At 36.9% G+C, this 15384-nt stretch overlaps 1 protein-coding gene across 3 annotated transcripts in view; it reads left to right on the top strand.

Annotated features, from left to right (window-relative positions):
* Positions 1-12928, top strand: part of LOC113240658 (unconventional myosin-XVIIIa) — a 391151-nt gene extending 378223 nt beyond the window's left edge. For 2 of the 3 annotated variants that reach the window (XM_026478018.1, XM_026478019.1), the window contains 12 exons: positions 915-1031; positions 1389-1550; positions 2382-2558; positions 3060-3189; positions 4030-4177; positions 5046-5151; positions 6030-6227; positions 7868-8077; positions 8885-9051; positions 10124-10333; positions 10679-10786; positions 12306-12927. In XM_026478018.1, coding sequence (XP_026333803.1) covers positions 915-1031; positions 1389-1550; positions 2382-2558; positions 3060-3189; positions 4030-4177; positions 5046-5151; positions 6030-6227; positions 7868-8077; positions 8885-9051; positions 10124-10333; positions 10679-10786; positions 12306-12390 — 1818 coding nt within the window. In that variant the 3' untranslated portion in view covers positions 12391-12927. Of the gene's footprint in view, positions 1-914; positions 1032-1388; positions 1551-2381; positions 2559-3059; positions 3190-4029; positions 4178-5045; positions 5152-6029; positions 6228-7867; positions 8078-8884; positions 9052-10123; positions 10334-10678; positions 10787-12305 lie in introns of all 3 variants that reach the window. The other variant, XM_026478017.1, reaches the window with a different exon arrangement.
* Positions 12929-15384: the final 2456 nt, after the last annotated feature.

Here is a 15384-nt window from a genome sequence, read left to right as displayed (position 1 = left end):
AACGATAATTATATTTTTATATTCTTGCCCTTTAAGGATAAAAATGCAAGGTTCGAATTATGTGTCCGGGAGTGTTCATAGCACTGTCCCTAATTTAGTATGCAAACAAAAACAAACATGCCCAAAACTGGCTGTCCTTTTTGTCCCATAATTTATATGCGCAATTGAAAGGGAGACAAAAAGTGTTATCACTACACAATATTGTTATCGCTGCGACCGTGCACAGATTCACTAACACTAACTCGGCGTTTCTGCCCACATCTGCCCACAATTTTGGGCAGAAACGCCGAATACGGAATTTGGTTAATGCCATACTTATTACAAATATCGATGTAATTTTTTTTTTACACGAAAAGGAGGCATCTCCATACAATGTCTACTCACCTTGCAATCCTGTGGATTTTCATTACTATGGATTCGATTTCTATGAAGATAGGTTGAAATGCATACTATCTAATGATTTTTTGTATCGATTTTCAAGTGATTCGATTCAGTGGAAAGGCAAATCGAATCGTCCAGAGAATAAAGCAATAAACATTTTGTAGTAGTATTACTAAATTTAAACAAAACTCGATTTACAACAAATATTTATAGATTTTCATTTAACAAATATTGCGTTGTAAATAGTTTTTGCCCTCCATTTCGGGCAGTTTAACCGATTTAACAATACATCATGTGTCATTCACATCAGCTCGTCATCTGTACCTTAAAAACATTTTTAATCACAACAAATCCTAAGGTTCCAATGAGCGCGCGACTTCGTCGTCCTATCGTCGTCGTATATGTATATTGTATACGTATGCATATATTCATATCAGTTTTTAAGATGGAAGTCTCTCGTTATATTTGTCTTTTTCTCGCACATTAAAATTACAGATACTGTTCTTATTAAACGCTCTGAATTCGCTATACAGGTACAAGACGCATACGAGGAGGTGGAGGAGCAACGCGCGGTGGCGGCGCAGTGGAAGCGCAAACTGCAGAAACTCACCAACGACATGGCCGATTTGAGATCACTACTTGATGAACAGGTAACACTTTGTTACGGTTTAGTTACAGGGTACGAATTTATTATGTAATATTTTTCATTGCGTAACGAAAACATTCCAACAATATATAAGGATTAAATTGCAAGGCTTTACATTGAAAATTTTTTTTTTTTGAAGCATCCTACTAGAAGCCTGGAATGTAATTAGAAGTTGAAACATCAAAATGTTTTACAAAAATAACGTTTTATTAAACAATGTTAAAAAACAGTCTTAAATTATTTAACATGTTGATGTTTTTGTCAAATGATCAGATATTTTTATCACTCAATAACCTTACTTAGAAAATCCCCTAAACATTCCTGACACAAAACATTTCACAACTTCGTCATTTTCTTACAGACATGCCGTAATAACTTATTAGAGAAGCGCCAGCGCAAGTTCGACGCAGAGTTACATGGAGCTCAGGAGGAACTGAAGCGTGAGCGAACTGCCAAAGAACGGCTTTCTCGCGAAAGAGACCAGGCTCATGCTGAAAAATATGCCATCGAACAAAGTCTTTCTGTAAGTAATGTAGGCAGTGAGTAAAATGTTTAACATGCCTGTCTCCTACTAAAGAAAGCAGAGATCATGAACCTTCTAGTAGTATAAATCTCTTCATACTTGCAGATTCATTTTTAGTATGTAACTAAGAAAGTTTAAACTGGCTTTATTTTAAGGCCATTCCCAATCTGATCGAGATTACAGTACAGTGCTTATATTTTCTCAATGTTCCTCGGCTATTATCGGATTTCCGATTGCTCGCGAGTATTAATTTCCAAGCCCATTTATTATTAAATTTTAAATCTATAATAATTTTAATTTTGAACAACGTACTTTATTGTTGTTTTGATTACCATGTGAACTATATACAGCTGTAAAACTATTTCCCTATTTTTAATAATATTTACTCCGTGTCAATAAGCAAGCAACAAAAATGTAAAGTATATAAAGTGTGTTTTTTTTATATAACTAATAATGAATATTTTTCCGATTATTAATCATTTCAATTCAGTTCGTATCTGAACTTATTTCTTCATCTGACATAGCTATGTTAGTGTGTAGTAGATCGAACAGGTATTTACTATAAAATTGTATTTAATATAATAGTAAATAATAAAAATGATAATTATTATAATAAATAAAAAATAATAGCCACTCTGTATACTTCCAAATCGACTGAAAGCGTCCGATCTTTACCAAAGGCGAATGGCAACTAAATAAAACCCAACGACAGCTGAAACACGAAGTTTGCCGAAGGACATTGAAAAAATAGAAGCTCTGTACATCGACGTCTATCAAACGTTGCCATAGAGATCATAAAGTTTTTAACGTTGGAAGTAAATTTGTAAACAGGAGGCCCGTCTCGAGCTAGAGCTCAAAGAAGAACGCCTGGCTGCAGCGACGCGCGAACTGGAGGAACGCGGCGGCGGCGGCGACGAGGTGACGGCGCTGCGAAGAGCCAAGACAGAGCTTGAGAGGCGGGTCAGGGACCAGGAAGAGGAACTTGACGATCTTGCTGGACAGATACAGGTGAGAAAACCCACAAAAGTAAGAATTGTCGTTAGGTTACTTCGTATTGTGGCCAACAGAGGCGCTGTACAAAGTTGTCACATATTTGACGCGGTCTAGCAACAACTGTCCGTCCCTAATTATTGATAATTTAAAATACTATTTCCATTTTCTGTTTAACGTAATAGATTTTTTGTTTTAAGAAATGAAAGTAAACCTTACCGATGTAATGTGGTCGACTTTTTTTGGAGAGCGTTAACAGGCGTTAATCGTTCGTCCTCACCGGCTTTCAGCCAATGCTGTTATAATATTAATCATTTCCATAAGTCCCTGTTGAAAATTTGGACTTGTAAAACCAGGGAAAATTTTTGTATTTTTAAATTTTTTTTAAACAAAAATGCAAACTTGCTCGAAATATTGTATCCGGGAGTGTATATTATTTGTTCTTCTTTACATGATTGGCTTATATGCTGTCGTCGCTTGATCATATGGACTTTTTTAAACTATTGTTTCTATTCTCAGTTGCTGGAGAGCTCAAAACTGCGCCTCGAAATGCTATTGGAGCAACAACGCAAGGAGGCTCGTCTTGAAGCCGCCGCCAGAGATGACGAGATGGAGGAAACCAGAGCCAATGCTTCTAAGAAACTGAAAAGTGAGTCGTTTTCAACAATGTCCAGAATTTTTTTTTTACCATTTGGTCGTTAATATTTTTAAATAAATAAACTACTGTAATATGACCTAATATAAGTTGGAAAAAAAATCGATTAATAAAAATGGGATTAAAAGTTTTTAATTTTGAACTAAAGTACTAACGTCGAACAACAACGAAACATCGCATAAATAAAATAATATTCATTTTGTTATAATTGTTAATACAAAGATCGAACACTTAGAAAAAAATCCTGCGATCCGAGCTGACGTCTGAAGCCACGGAACGAACCAGCGAACTTCACGATTCTATGTGCTTGTTGTCGGATCGTTGTATTTGGTTTTTTAACGACTTTTTTAGCCGTAGTGCCATCTATGACAAATCTATGAAAGTATTTCGCCACCCAGTTAGCTAACTTTGCAGCTACCAGCCCTGGCTAGAGATGTCGTTCTTAACTGTATTCGACACTTTTTACTTCCTAGGGTAGGTTAAGGTTAAAGGATATACTTTACTCCCTCTACGTTAGGCTATATTGACGTACTTTTAGAGCATGAGAAGTGAAATAGCAGATTGTACAACAAGTGCATAAAATGCGTCATTTTAACCGAGACGCTTATATCCACCCGAGCCGCAGGCAAGAGTGGATACTTAAGTTGAAGATAAGATAAGAAGATTTAATGTGATGTTTTTTTATGCACTAGAGCATATAATCCTATTTTATGCACTACAGCATAAAATCCTATTTTATGCACTACAGCATATAATCCTATTTCATGCAGCTACACCCAGCATAAATACGAACTTTAAGAGCATGAGAAGTGAAAAATTATTTTTTTCTTACAGTTTTGGAAAGTCAACTGGAAAGCGAGCACGCCGAGCGCTCGCTGCTGCTGCGCGAACGGCACGAGCTTGAGAGACGCCTCGCCGCGTTGGAGGAAACCGCCAGGGCTGAGAACCACGACACGCAACAGCTGGTCACACGCCTCAAGAGGTATCTGTTGCTCCCAAGATGTTACATCGTATAATTAAGTTTTATTGAATGTCAGAATGTCTCACCACCATGATATTCAATTATTTTTTGTGAAGTTATTCCACTAGTTTGATTTTTAAACGAAGATCGAATACTAACAAAAAATTTCACTCAGATCCGGTTGGAATCGAACCAACGTCTCCCAGCCAATCGCGCCAGACGCTATGCCAACTAATCTTATTTTAAACAGTTTGGCAGTGTTGGAAAAATTCTTTCTTTATAAAGTTATTTGAAAATTTTTAATTCAAAAAAAGAATAATGTGCCTGACAACCATATCTATTTTTGGTCTCAAACTAAGGAATTCCCTGTATTATGAGTACCAGAGGAACGGAATTTTACCCCGGGGCACTACCCAGAAGAACGGTGACCATGCTTGGCTGACACACAGAGGTCCTGGATTCGATTCCCGTACCGGGAAAAATATTTGTACGGCGTACATTTATTTCTTTCGTGAGTTTAGGTGTAGCTTGTGGTGTCTATGTGTGTGTCCATGGCACCTGCGATACATGGTCACCTTAGTGCGGGCCTTAGAGTGCGTGCGTTATTATTTAGATACAGATTAGGCTCCTGTCTCTCACAACGATATGCTAATCGTACCGTTAAGTTCTGTTCCATTACTATGAAAAAAATATTATGAGAGAAAATAAACAAATATTTTATTTTTATTATTATTTGAAAAAGAAAAAACCATTTCCAAAATTAGTCGTACCAGGAATTGACCCCGAGACCTCCTCAGCCATCGCCTGTAGTGTAAACTGTTAGGCCACCGAGGTCATCGAACAAACACCTGCATATCTGTCATTACAATAACTTGCTATTTCTTTTCAGGGATCTGAAGAGATACCGTGCCCTGTTACGCGACGCGCAAACCATGCTCGAACAGAAGGAGAAGGAAGGCGGTGGCAAGGCACAGATCAGACAACTTAAAAATCAAGTAACTACATATTTTCATTACTCAACAGAAAATAAAAAAGGTGTTACATACAGACATGACAAAACTATAAAGGACTCTTAGTTGGACTACTTTTCTTTTTCAGATGTAAATAATTACATTAAAATTTATTTTATTGAATTATTATTTTTTTGTTGTGTTAATATTGTCTACATGTATTTATTAGTATTTATTATGTAGTGTATTTATGAACATATTCTTCGGTTGCACCTCTTTTGCGTATCCCAATTTTCTAGCAATAAGGTCGCCTGTTGCACAATAACTTATTATTTTTTTACTAAGGGTCTATTGTTGTTCTGTGTTTATATGCAACGAAAAATATTATATTCATTTCATTATCGAATAATCAGGTATTTAATATTTACCGATACAAAGATCGCCAGATTTATGACGCGAATGTGGATGAAAGGGTTTTAAGAGGATGTCCCAGAAGGACTTACATTGACCAGATCAGTGATGTTCTCAGAAAAGCTGGGGTCCGAAGTGACAAGAATAAAAGAAGTTGTATGAAAAGGGTAGTTGATGTACTTGAGGCTCAAAAGTTGTATCACGATAGAGTAAGGTGCCGTTCCGTGGACTTTGCCTGCCTCGCCTGTCGGACTAGGGCCTGAGCTTATGTATGTACAAAGATCGTACAAATTGCAAAAAAATCCCTTCAATCCGATTGGACTCGAACCAGTATCTGTTGCCTCAACGTGGCTACCGCTCTTACCAGAGCTACGAATCGAGCCATCTGATGTGCTTATTGTGCGGACCTTTGTATTGTATTTAAACGGATTTTTTGCTGGATGTTAATAAGCAAAATTTTATAAATTACTTTGTGCATCAACAAAATCCACAAAATCAATTTGTGTTTGAAGGTGGAAGACCTAGAGTTAGCAGTGCGAGCAGCAGTGAAAGCGAAGCAAACCGCCGAGTCCGAAGCAGCCGAAGCAACAGCCGCTCTGGAAGAAGCAACTAGAGCCAGAAACGACGCGGCTGACAGAGCCTTGATGGCAACTAGAGAGGCCGCTGCTGCGCGGGCGCAGCTTGACGACGCCGAGGAGGAAGCTGCTGAGGTTTGTATTATTTAATAAATAATTGTTGCAGAGTGACAGATAGGAAGTAAAGAGCATCGAGTGCTTAGGTTTTCGCGATTGTTACACATAGGAAGTGAAACTCTAGTATTATTTAAATCGCGTTTAAATATTCGTTTTTTTTTTCAAACAAACCAACGTTTATTTTTTTATGATAGCAAGTGACGAGACGAATAAGTCGTGCGCCTGATGGTAAGCGACACACCTGTCCCTAACAGTTGCAGTGCCACTCAGAGCTTGAAATCACAAAGGACTAAGGGGCACTGCCAGTGCGCCTGTCAACTTGAGACATAGGTTAATAAGTCTCGTATGCTTGTAATTTCACCAGCTGATGAAATGATAAAGTCATCGACCAGTTATGTTTAATATTAATGCAAACCATCCAATTTTTCACTATACTTACAAAAGTTATTAATTAATTAATTTGTTTTTAAATTTTCCATACAAACATTCCAATTAAAACTACTACTGTAAAACATACAAATTATTTTAAAGATACCTAATTTTATGTAATTATTTTTAAATTTTTAATAAACTTGCTTTAATTATTGTAATGCAATTCACCAGACTTAGTAATTTTTATTTAGCTATAAGAATGAATAATGTCAGTACAGAGTACTAAAAAAACCGACCTCAAAAGTCGTTCATCCGTTAGTTTGTCACCCTTAGAGGTGGAATATTTTGAGAGGTGGACCACTACTGAGGTACCACCCTCTTTCCATCCAACAAAAAAAGAATCATCAAAATCGTTTCACAAATGGTACAAAAAACACACAGTCGAATTGAGAACCTCCTCCTTTTTTTGAAGTCGGTTAAAAAGGACCGCTTTGAATGTTAGCTGGTTCAAATATCCGGACCATAACACTGGCAGCATATCCGCGCTGAATGGCCAACGACATTTGTTCTACCAAGTAACATCCAGAGCATGGATCACAGCCTCATTATTGTAATTGGTGTGTCAGTTACATCGAGTACATAACCAGAAATAGAGACGAAATGTCATTTAATTTGTTTAAAAACTATTTTGCCAAATTATTACGGTAACTGCGCTCCGATTGGCCAGCCAGAATTCGAAACAATTGACGCGTGTCGACAATACGACCAGTTTAACTTGAGCTTTGCTATAATGGACGAAAATTGAAAAATTACGTATTTAATATTTAATTACCGATGAAATGTGATATCGTTTGTTTTGTAATTAGATGTTTTGCTGTTTTTCCCAGGAACAGTCCCCATTATTAGAGATATTATCTTTATTACAATAAATACAGAATATTTTTGGAATATACGGAGATGTACACAGGTTAGTTGTTGGCGCTGTACAATTTCAGTTTTCTAATTTGTGATTTCATCGCAAACGAGAGTTGATATTTAAAAGTGATATAATGTCCATTCACCTGACGAGTTGCCCTTGGGATGGATGGCCCTTATTTCGTCTCTATTTCTGGTTATATACTGGATGGTTAATAGCAAAAAAATAAATTAAAAATAAATAAATAACTCGACAATTACTGTACTTACTATTGTTGATGTTTCGTTTTTGTGTTTATTAGCGGTCGGTAAATATGATCATATCATATGATTTAGATAGTTGTTTAGTGGAAAATGTATTTCCTCCACAGTTACTGAAGAAATATCGCGCAAGCACAAGTTCCCTATGCGCGGCCCAGGCAGAAGCTCGCGAGGCGGCTTCCCGAGCTGATGCTGCACTCGAAGAGGCACGCGCAGCCAAGGACAAACTGGCCGAGCTCACGGCCAGACTGGCGCACGCTGAAGCAGGTCACTCGCAGGGACACGCCGAGGCCGAACGCAGATTGGAGCTGCGCAATAAGGTAAAACTGCCTCCGTGGCCGAACGGTTACCCTGCCACTGCCACGCAGAGGTCCCAGGTTCGATTCCCGGGCCGGAAGAAATATTTGTATGGCCTACATTTATTTGACTCATGATAAACTCATAGTTGTAATTGGTGGTTGTCTATGTGTGTGTCCATGGCACCCGCGACACAGGGTTTCCCTATTGCTGGGCTATGTTGAGCGTGTGCGTTATTATTATTATTATAAATAAATCACTCTTTTTAATTTTTGTTATGGTGGTAAGCGACACGCCTGTCCATGACAATTGCAGTGCCTCCCAGAGCTTTAAATCACAAAGATCTGAGGGGCACTTTTACTGCGCCCGTCACCCTGAGACAACAAGTTGACAAGTCCCATGTGCCTGTAATTTCACCAACACCCTTACCCTTCAAAACCGGAACGCAATAATATGAGCATTACTGCTTGGCGGCAGAGATAGGTAAGGTCGCAGTACTTCCCTGAACGAATTCTTTCAGGAGCTCTACTGTTACTAAAATTCAACTACATATTATATAGACGATTTAATATACTGCACTATATTGTCGTCTTAGGATGAAATTTATAAATAGAACTTAACTTCGACTAAGCAAAGATTGCGAGCTAAGCGCCGTAAGTTTAAGCAAGAAATTAAATCAAACTTTGGGTTTCCTTTTTATTTGTAAGTCAATGGTTTCCTTCATAATATTCTCAATCGAAAAAAAAAACTACTGCCTGCTAATCAGAATCAGTGTGGCAAGTTATTTTTTCTTTTAGTTGAGTAGTTAGACATTGGATACGTATTTTCAGGAACTGGAATCCAGTCTAGAACTAGAGGCGACAGCGCGTGCCCGCCTCGAAGGGCAACTATCGCGATTGCGCGAAGCCCATGAACAGCTGGCGTCGGAGCTGGCCACTGCCAGGCAGAAGGAGCAACATGCAGCAGACGAGCTCAGGAAGCTAACGCGACAGCTCAGGTATACTGCCCTTATCAATTATTTGTCATTTCATAGGTTTCTCACAGACAAGTAAGCAGTTAAAACCGAACCATATATAATGTAATGTACTTCGTTTGTTTTGTTATATTGTAAAAATTATTTGCATGCAACCTCTCTTAATTGAACTAAATGAAATATAGTATATTGTAATGCCCTAACAGGGTTCATCAACCTACAGTCACTGTGATATTTTTTAAGATCAATTTACAATAGTTGTACACACGCCAGCACATCAAGCTACATATTGACGTATCTTGTTCCGTTGCACTGGAGGCGATTTTGGAACAAAAATGTGTAGTCTGATGTGCCGCTGCCCGTACATGTATAGCAATAAATAAATTATTTAATTGAAAAAATAAATGGCACCCTTCATGAAAGAATGACGTAAGTGGAGTTACGCCAAACATGTTTATTGCTCCATTAGATACAGAAAATATAACCTACATCCGCTCCAGTTTTTAAACTCTATCTACAATATTAGTCGATAGAGTTACAAGAATTGGAGAGGATGTGGGTTATATTTTTCTGTATCTAATGGAGCAATAAACGTTTGTGACTCAACTCCACTTATGCCATTCTTCCATGAGGGGTGCGAATAAAAATAAAGATCTGCAACAAGCACATAGATAAATTGAAAAGGTCTGCTAACGCCTTCCGTAGCTCAGTTCGGAGAGCGATAGCCCCAGCTACGAGCTACGGAACGAACCAGCAGACCTTACGAATTTATCTGTGCTTGTTGTAGATCTTTTTTTTAACCAACATCAAAAAAAGGAGGAGTTTCTCAATTCGACTGTATGTTTTTTTGTATGTATGTTACGCGATATTTTTTTTGTTGGAAAGAGGGTACCTCAGAAGTGGTCCCATTTAAATTTGAAGAAAATATTCCACCTCTAAGAATGGCAAACTAGGGAATGAATTTTCCCGGTTTCACGCCACTTCCGGTAACCGATTTGAATAAAACTTGGCAAATGGATGTAATTCCGTGAGTTTTTGAGGTCGGTTTTTTTTATAAAAAACGTATTATATTAACATACAAAATGTCTTTCCACAGAGAACTAAAAGAAGAGAACTCCAATCTAAACGCGAAGCTTAACGAGGCGAGTCGCGCGAAATGTGCAGCAGAGGCAGCTGCAGCCGCTGCGGCGTCGGAGGCAGCGGCCGCGAGAGACGAGGCACGGCTGGCCGCACGTCGCGCCACGGCGCTGCAGGAAGCCATTGCTGGAGACCTGTCTAGCCCGGGAGACTCAAGGGATACCGATAGGTAAGTTCAACATGTTAGTGATTATCGAGTCCTTAGGTTTTCGCGATTGTTACACATAGGAAATGAAACTATTTTTTCAGATTCAAATGGCGTACATTTGTTTTTTCAAACAAACCAACGTTTCGGGCCCTTTACGGGTCCCATGATCACGGTTGACTGACGTGGTAAAATCCACCACCAGTTATGTCTAATATTAATGCAAACCATCATCTTTTGCCACTATAGTTACAAAAGTTATTAATTAAATACCTTTTTTTACGCTATTTACGCGAAATCTGTTTTGCAAGTTATTTTATTTTTATGTTAAAATATATTTTAATTAATAATTTGATATTTGCGTTGCAGCGACAATGACAGCTACAGCTCGGACGAGTCGATCGGTACATTTTTGGCTAATCACAAGTTGAGCCCGTCGGTCCCCTCGCGTGCCTCTATGAACCTCGATTCTCAGAAGTAAGTACTATTATAGAGTATTAATTAGATAATATAGACAAGGATTTGTTATAATATTCCACGGAATTAAATGTCAATGTCATTCTTGACAACCCAAATAAAGAATTTTCTGAGAAAAACTTCTGTTTTATAGCCATCAAAATTCTTGATCTGGGTTGCACCTGATTACAAATTAAAACTAACCAATCTTAATTATTAATAAATAAATATTAGACAACATCACATACTTTGCTCTGATCTCAAAGTAAGACACTACAGCACTTGTTTTTTGGAAATCGGAAACAACGTAAGTACAATAAACACCCAGACCCGACACAACACAGAAAAGTTCGTTTTTGTTTACATTGCCCCGGCTGGGGATCGAACCCGGAACCTCATTATTGGCGATGCTCTGAAAACGGGTGTTTTGCACACCACTCGACCACGGAGGTCGTCGGTTAATACAAAGATCGAACATAAAGAAAAATTGCTTCCATCTGACTCAAACCTGCGTCTGCATGCCAAACTAGAGTCACCGCTGTACCAACTGAGCTATGCTATAGATCGATTCAGCAGACCTTACGAAGTATTTACAGATTTTTTGTATTTTTTTTACTTTTATCGCTGTAAGCTAAACTTCGGTAACTCAAACTACCTAAATATTCTAGAGGCTTACACATTATAGCGGGCCGCACTGCACCACATCGTATAATAATCTTCTTAAATCACTTTTGTACATTGTATGTATAAAATATAGATATATCTACAATGTCTTTTATAATCATTACATCTGTCTGTCTGATCACGATAAACTCAAAAACTACATGGCCTGAGGGCTAGGGAGGGGCCACACTAAGCGTACTGTCAGATAGAAGGAATTTTTCTTTATCTTTGTGTTAATAATGTATAATAAACTAAGATATATGTATAGATATGTATAATAAAAAAGTAATTTCATAAAAAATAAGTGAACATCCTGACATTCAATAAAAATCAATAAACAACCATATTTTCTAGTTTAGTTATTATTAGTCTGTCAGTCTACTTCATGGGACAATTAGTTGCCCTGCCCTGTCTGCCGTCTACTAACTAAAAAGTGACAAATAGTTAAATAACCCTTTTAAATAGCAGAAAATAGAGCACAAAATTATTTTTTTAAAACAGTAAAAATTTGTTAATGTGTTCGACTTATCGGAACTTACCCTAACGACGGATAGCTGAAAATTAAATATCTAAAAAAATATTTTATCTATTCAATAAAAATGTATCATAAAAAATTTCAATATTCTGAAAACGAGGATATTTTTTGTGTTTTGGGTTTGTGTATCTCAAAAAGTTATTTTGTCACTTAGCCGCGTTTTAATTATTGGACGGCAGTAATGGAGTAATTTCATAAAAAGTAAATGAACATCATGATACTCAATAAAAACCAATAAACAACCATACTTTCTAGTTTAGTTATTATTAATCTGTCAGTCTACTTCATGGGGCAATTAATTGCCCTGCCCTATGCAGTATATTAATAAATATTTTGTTTTAGGTCGCAAACACCTGAAGGTCGTGCCAGCCGCCTAAGCGCAGGATCGGGCAAGCAACTAAGTCCGACTAAAGAGTCGTTCGCATAACACGCGGCGGGCGGCGGGCTGCTCACAAGCGCCATACCCGCCATCTGCGCCGTGTTCTGCTCCCGCCAGAGGCACGACTCTGCCCACGTCGTGCTCGAGTGAAATCAATAAAACGTCGAAGTGACAGCTGTGAGACGCGGGAAATTCAAAAATTGTTAAAGGATTCCAACAACAGATGGCGTTTGTTAATGTCGGTATGTGAACACGTTCCGTTATCGACAGAACCGTTGATGTTAATTTAAGTGAAGTGTTTAGCTAAGGATCTGAAGATTTTAGGAAAGAGAAAAGATAGCTGTCAATGTAGTGGCGTTTTGGACTGTAAGTGTGTAAGAATAAAGACCGCTGTTGGAATTTTCATTGCTATTGTAACCTTGTATACTCTCCAATGTATCTTGTCACACTCGCACGTGAATTTAAATTGTGAGCGAGCTATGTTATACACTGCTTCAATACGAACAAAACTGTGAATCGACTGTAGTCTTCTAATAAAATAAATTCGTACGAATATTAGAATATTTACACAAATTTTCAATTTTATAATGATGGACTTCAGCTTTTATAAATTTATAAGAGGTTGCGAAAACACGTTTGATAAATAAAAAAAAAACAATATTTGAAAGCAATATTCGAATAAGAGATGGCGCTAGTATCGCAAGCCAAGTACTGTGAGTGAAAATGAATGCATTCCAATGTGTTTTTTGCCTTGGCTCAGCGGGTAAGTTACTTCAAGAATTAGGAAAAGTTGACGGACAACGAATAAAAAATAAAATTAATTCGTGATAATTCTTGAAGCTGAAACTAGCACCATTAAACTAGGCTTTGACTTTTAATTTATTTAGCATAGAACTTTGCGTAGAAAATTCTTGTCGATATAGAACCTTTATTACTGTGTATTATAGCGCTGAAAAGTGAATGACAATGTGTATTACTAAGAACAAAATCCGTGGTTCTTACTACAATGTTAGACAGTTTTTCGCGCAATAAAAACTATAGCCAGTCAGTATTTAGAAAGGGCCTAGAGGCGGACGAACTTACAAAATAATATTAGGTTTCTTTGTTATTTAGTTAGCTAACTTTTGTAAATAACTAGATGGCATATACATTTTATTATTTAATTTGTAATTTGTGTGATCAGACTGTTAATGGTTTATTTGTTACGAGTTGTTGCTTTTATAGTAGAATTTCAAACGTATCTGTTGGTAGAGTAGAATTGTTTATTAACGGGTTTCCATTTAAGGCATTTTCTCACTAGCGGCAGCGACGCGGTCGCATGTGAAAAGAAACTACAACATTGTAGTGTCTATTGTTCAGAAAATTATTCCGCTTCGATGTTAGTAGACAACTGAATTAGAATCAGTTTTATAAAACCGAAACGCTGCCATTAGTGTGTAAACACCAATATCATTAGTAACATATACTCATTAGAAAACAATATTATATCCTCGTACCTAGTAATTCCTATATACTCGATTTTGTCTAAATTTTTGATTCTATATTATAATATATATATATATATATCTTTCTTTAGCTATGTGTCTGTAACCACAAGTCTATATATAACGTGTATTGTACGATAATGTGATGAAATGTTACTGCATCCACTTCTGGTTGTAAAATTAAATATTTAATAAAGTAACTGAGATCAAAACATAATTGTCGTTTTTTTTACGTTCTCCCACCGTTTAATTTAGGATTCAATTTTCATAGCCGCAGAACGGAACGGAACCCACTTTTTGTAATGAAATTGTACGCAGCATAAAAAAAGTGAATTTTATATTACGTATTTTGACAACTCGATTTTGAAAATTTTAACGTACATTTCATATACAGTACGCCATATATTCACTATACAGCCAGCTGTTACTAATATAGTATAAGGTTGCTTACTAACAAACTATGGACCTATGGTGCCTGAAAATAAAAGAATTTTATATATATTCTTTGTTGCACCAAATAAAATATGTACATCAGAAATATTAAATTAACAGAAACGGAGCAAAGGTGGACCTATCTTTAAAAGAGATCTCTTCCAGCCAACCCAGGGCAGTGAGAGCTAAGGTTATTTTATTTACAATGACCTGTGCGAATTGTGTAACGTAACAAATTAGTATTTTTTTAGTACGGAGTAAAATGACATTTGCGGGATTGCCAGTTTCATAAAATTTAAAATAGTCAATTTATAGTTGTTGTCGACAGTTTTATCGATAGATTATGAAAGAAGTTAAAATTTTGCCAAAAATATCTGAATTGTGAATAAAATGAAAATGAAAAACTTTAAAATGTCTCTGCTCTTTGCATTTTTAATAAACGTAGTTCCAAATGTTAGTGTATGTATGTATGAACCTACAAGAATTGACAATTCGAATGGTGCTGTATCCTGCAGTTGCCGGCCTTATGATGAATCAAATTAAACAAGTGGGACAATTTATTTCGCGTAACAGACTATTTAGAAGATACCTTTTGCAAAGGCGTTTTTTTTTTAAATCACTTTATAGAAGCTTCCTAAAATCATGAAAAAAAGTATTTTTAGGCAGTAAATAGTTATATACTGCTAGAACCATAAGTGGTCCAGCCAACCTGTCGTCAGAATGGCTGGCCACTTTATTTCTTTAACATTTCCGTTAGCGCAAAGGTACAAAATATGTCAATCAAGGTAGTAAATAGGTTGTTAATAATGAGCACAGTTTGATTTGTATATTCGTTTGGTCCAGCCATGTCGGACTCGATATGGTAACTGCGGGACTTCGCGAGAATTCTCCGGAAAACGCAAGACCGGTTTTTTTTGGCTTTTTTGTTTTACACTTGTATACGGGATGCAAAGATTATGATTTTCACATGACGCACTTTGATTCCTTAATTCATTCACTGCCGGCAACGCATATATATGCGTTCATCTAACTTCACCTGTCAATGTTTCATATGTTTTTCAACTAAATTACAACTTCGATAGCTAATATAAAAACCAGTCCATAGGCTAGGTTATTCAGAAAAAAT

Source organism: Hyposmocoma kahamanoa, unplaced genomic scaffold (genome assembly GCF_003589595.1).
Source record: "Hyposmocoma kahamanoa isolate Upper Pololo Valley unplaced genomic scaffold, ASM358959v1 160, whole genome shotgun sequence".
NCBI classification, from domain to species: Eukaryota; Metazoa; Arthropoda; class Insecta; order Lepidoptera; family Cosmopterigidae; genus Hyposmocoma; species Hyposmocoma kahamanoa.
Note: the sequence above shows the minus strand (reverse complement) of the source record. Positions and strands in the feature narration are given on the sequence as shown.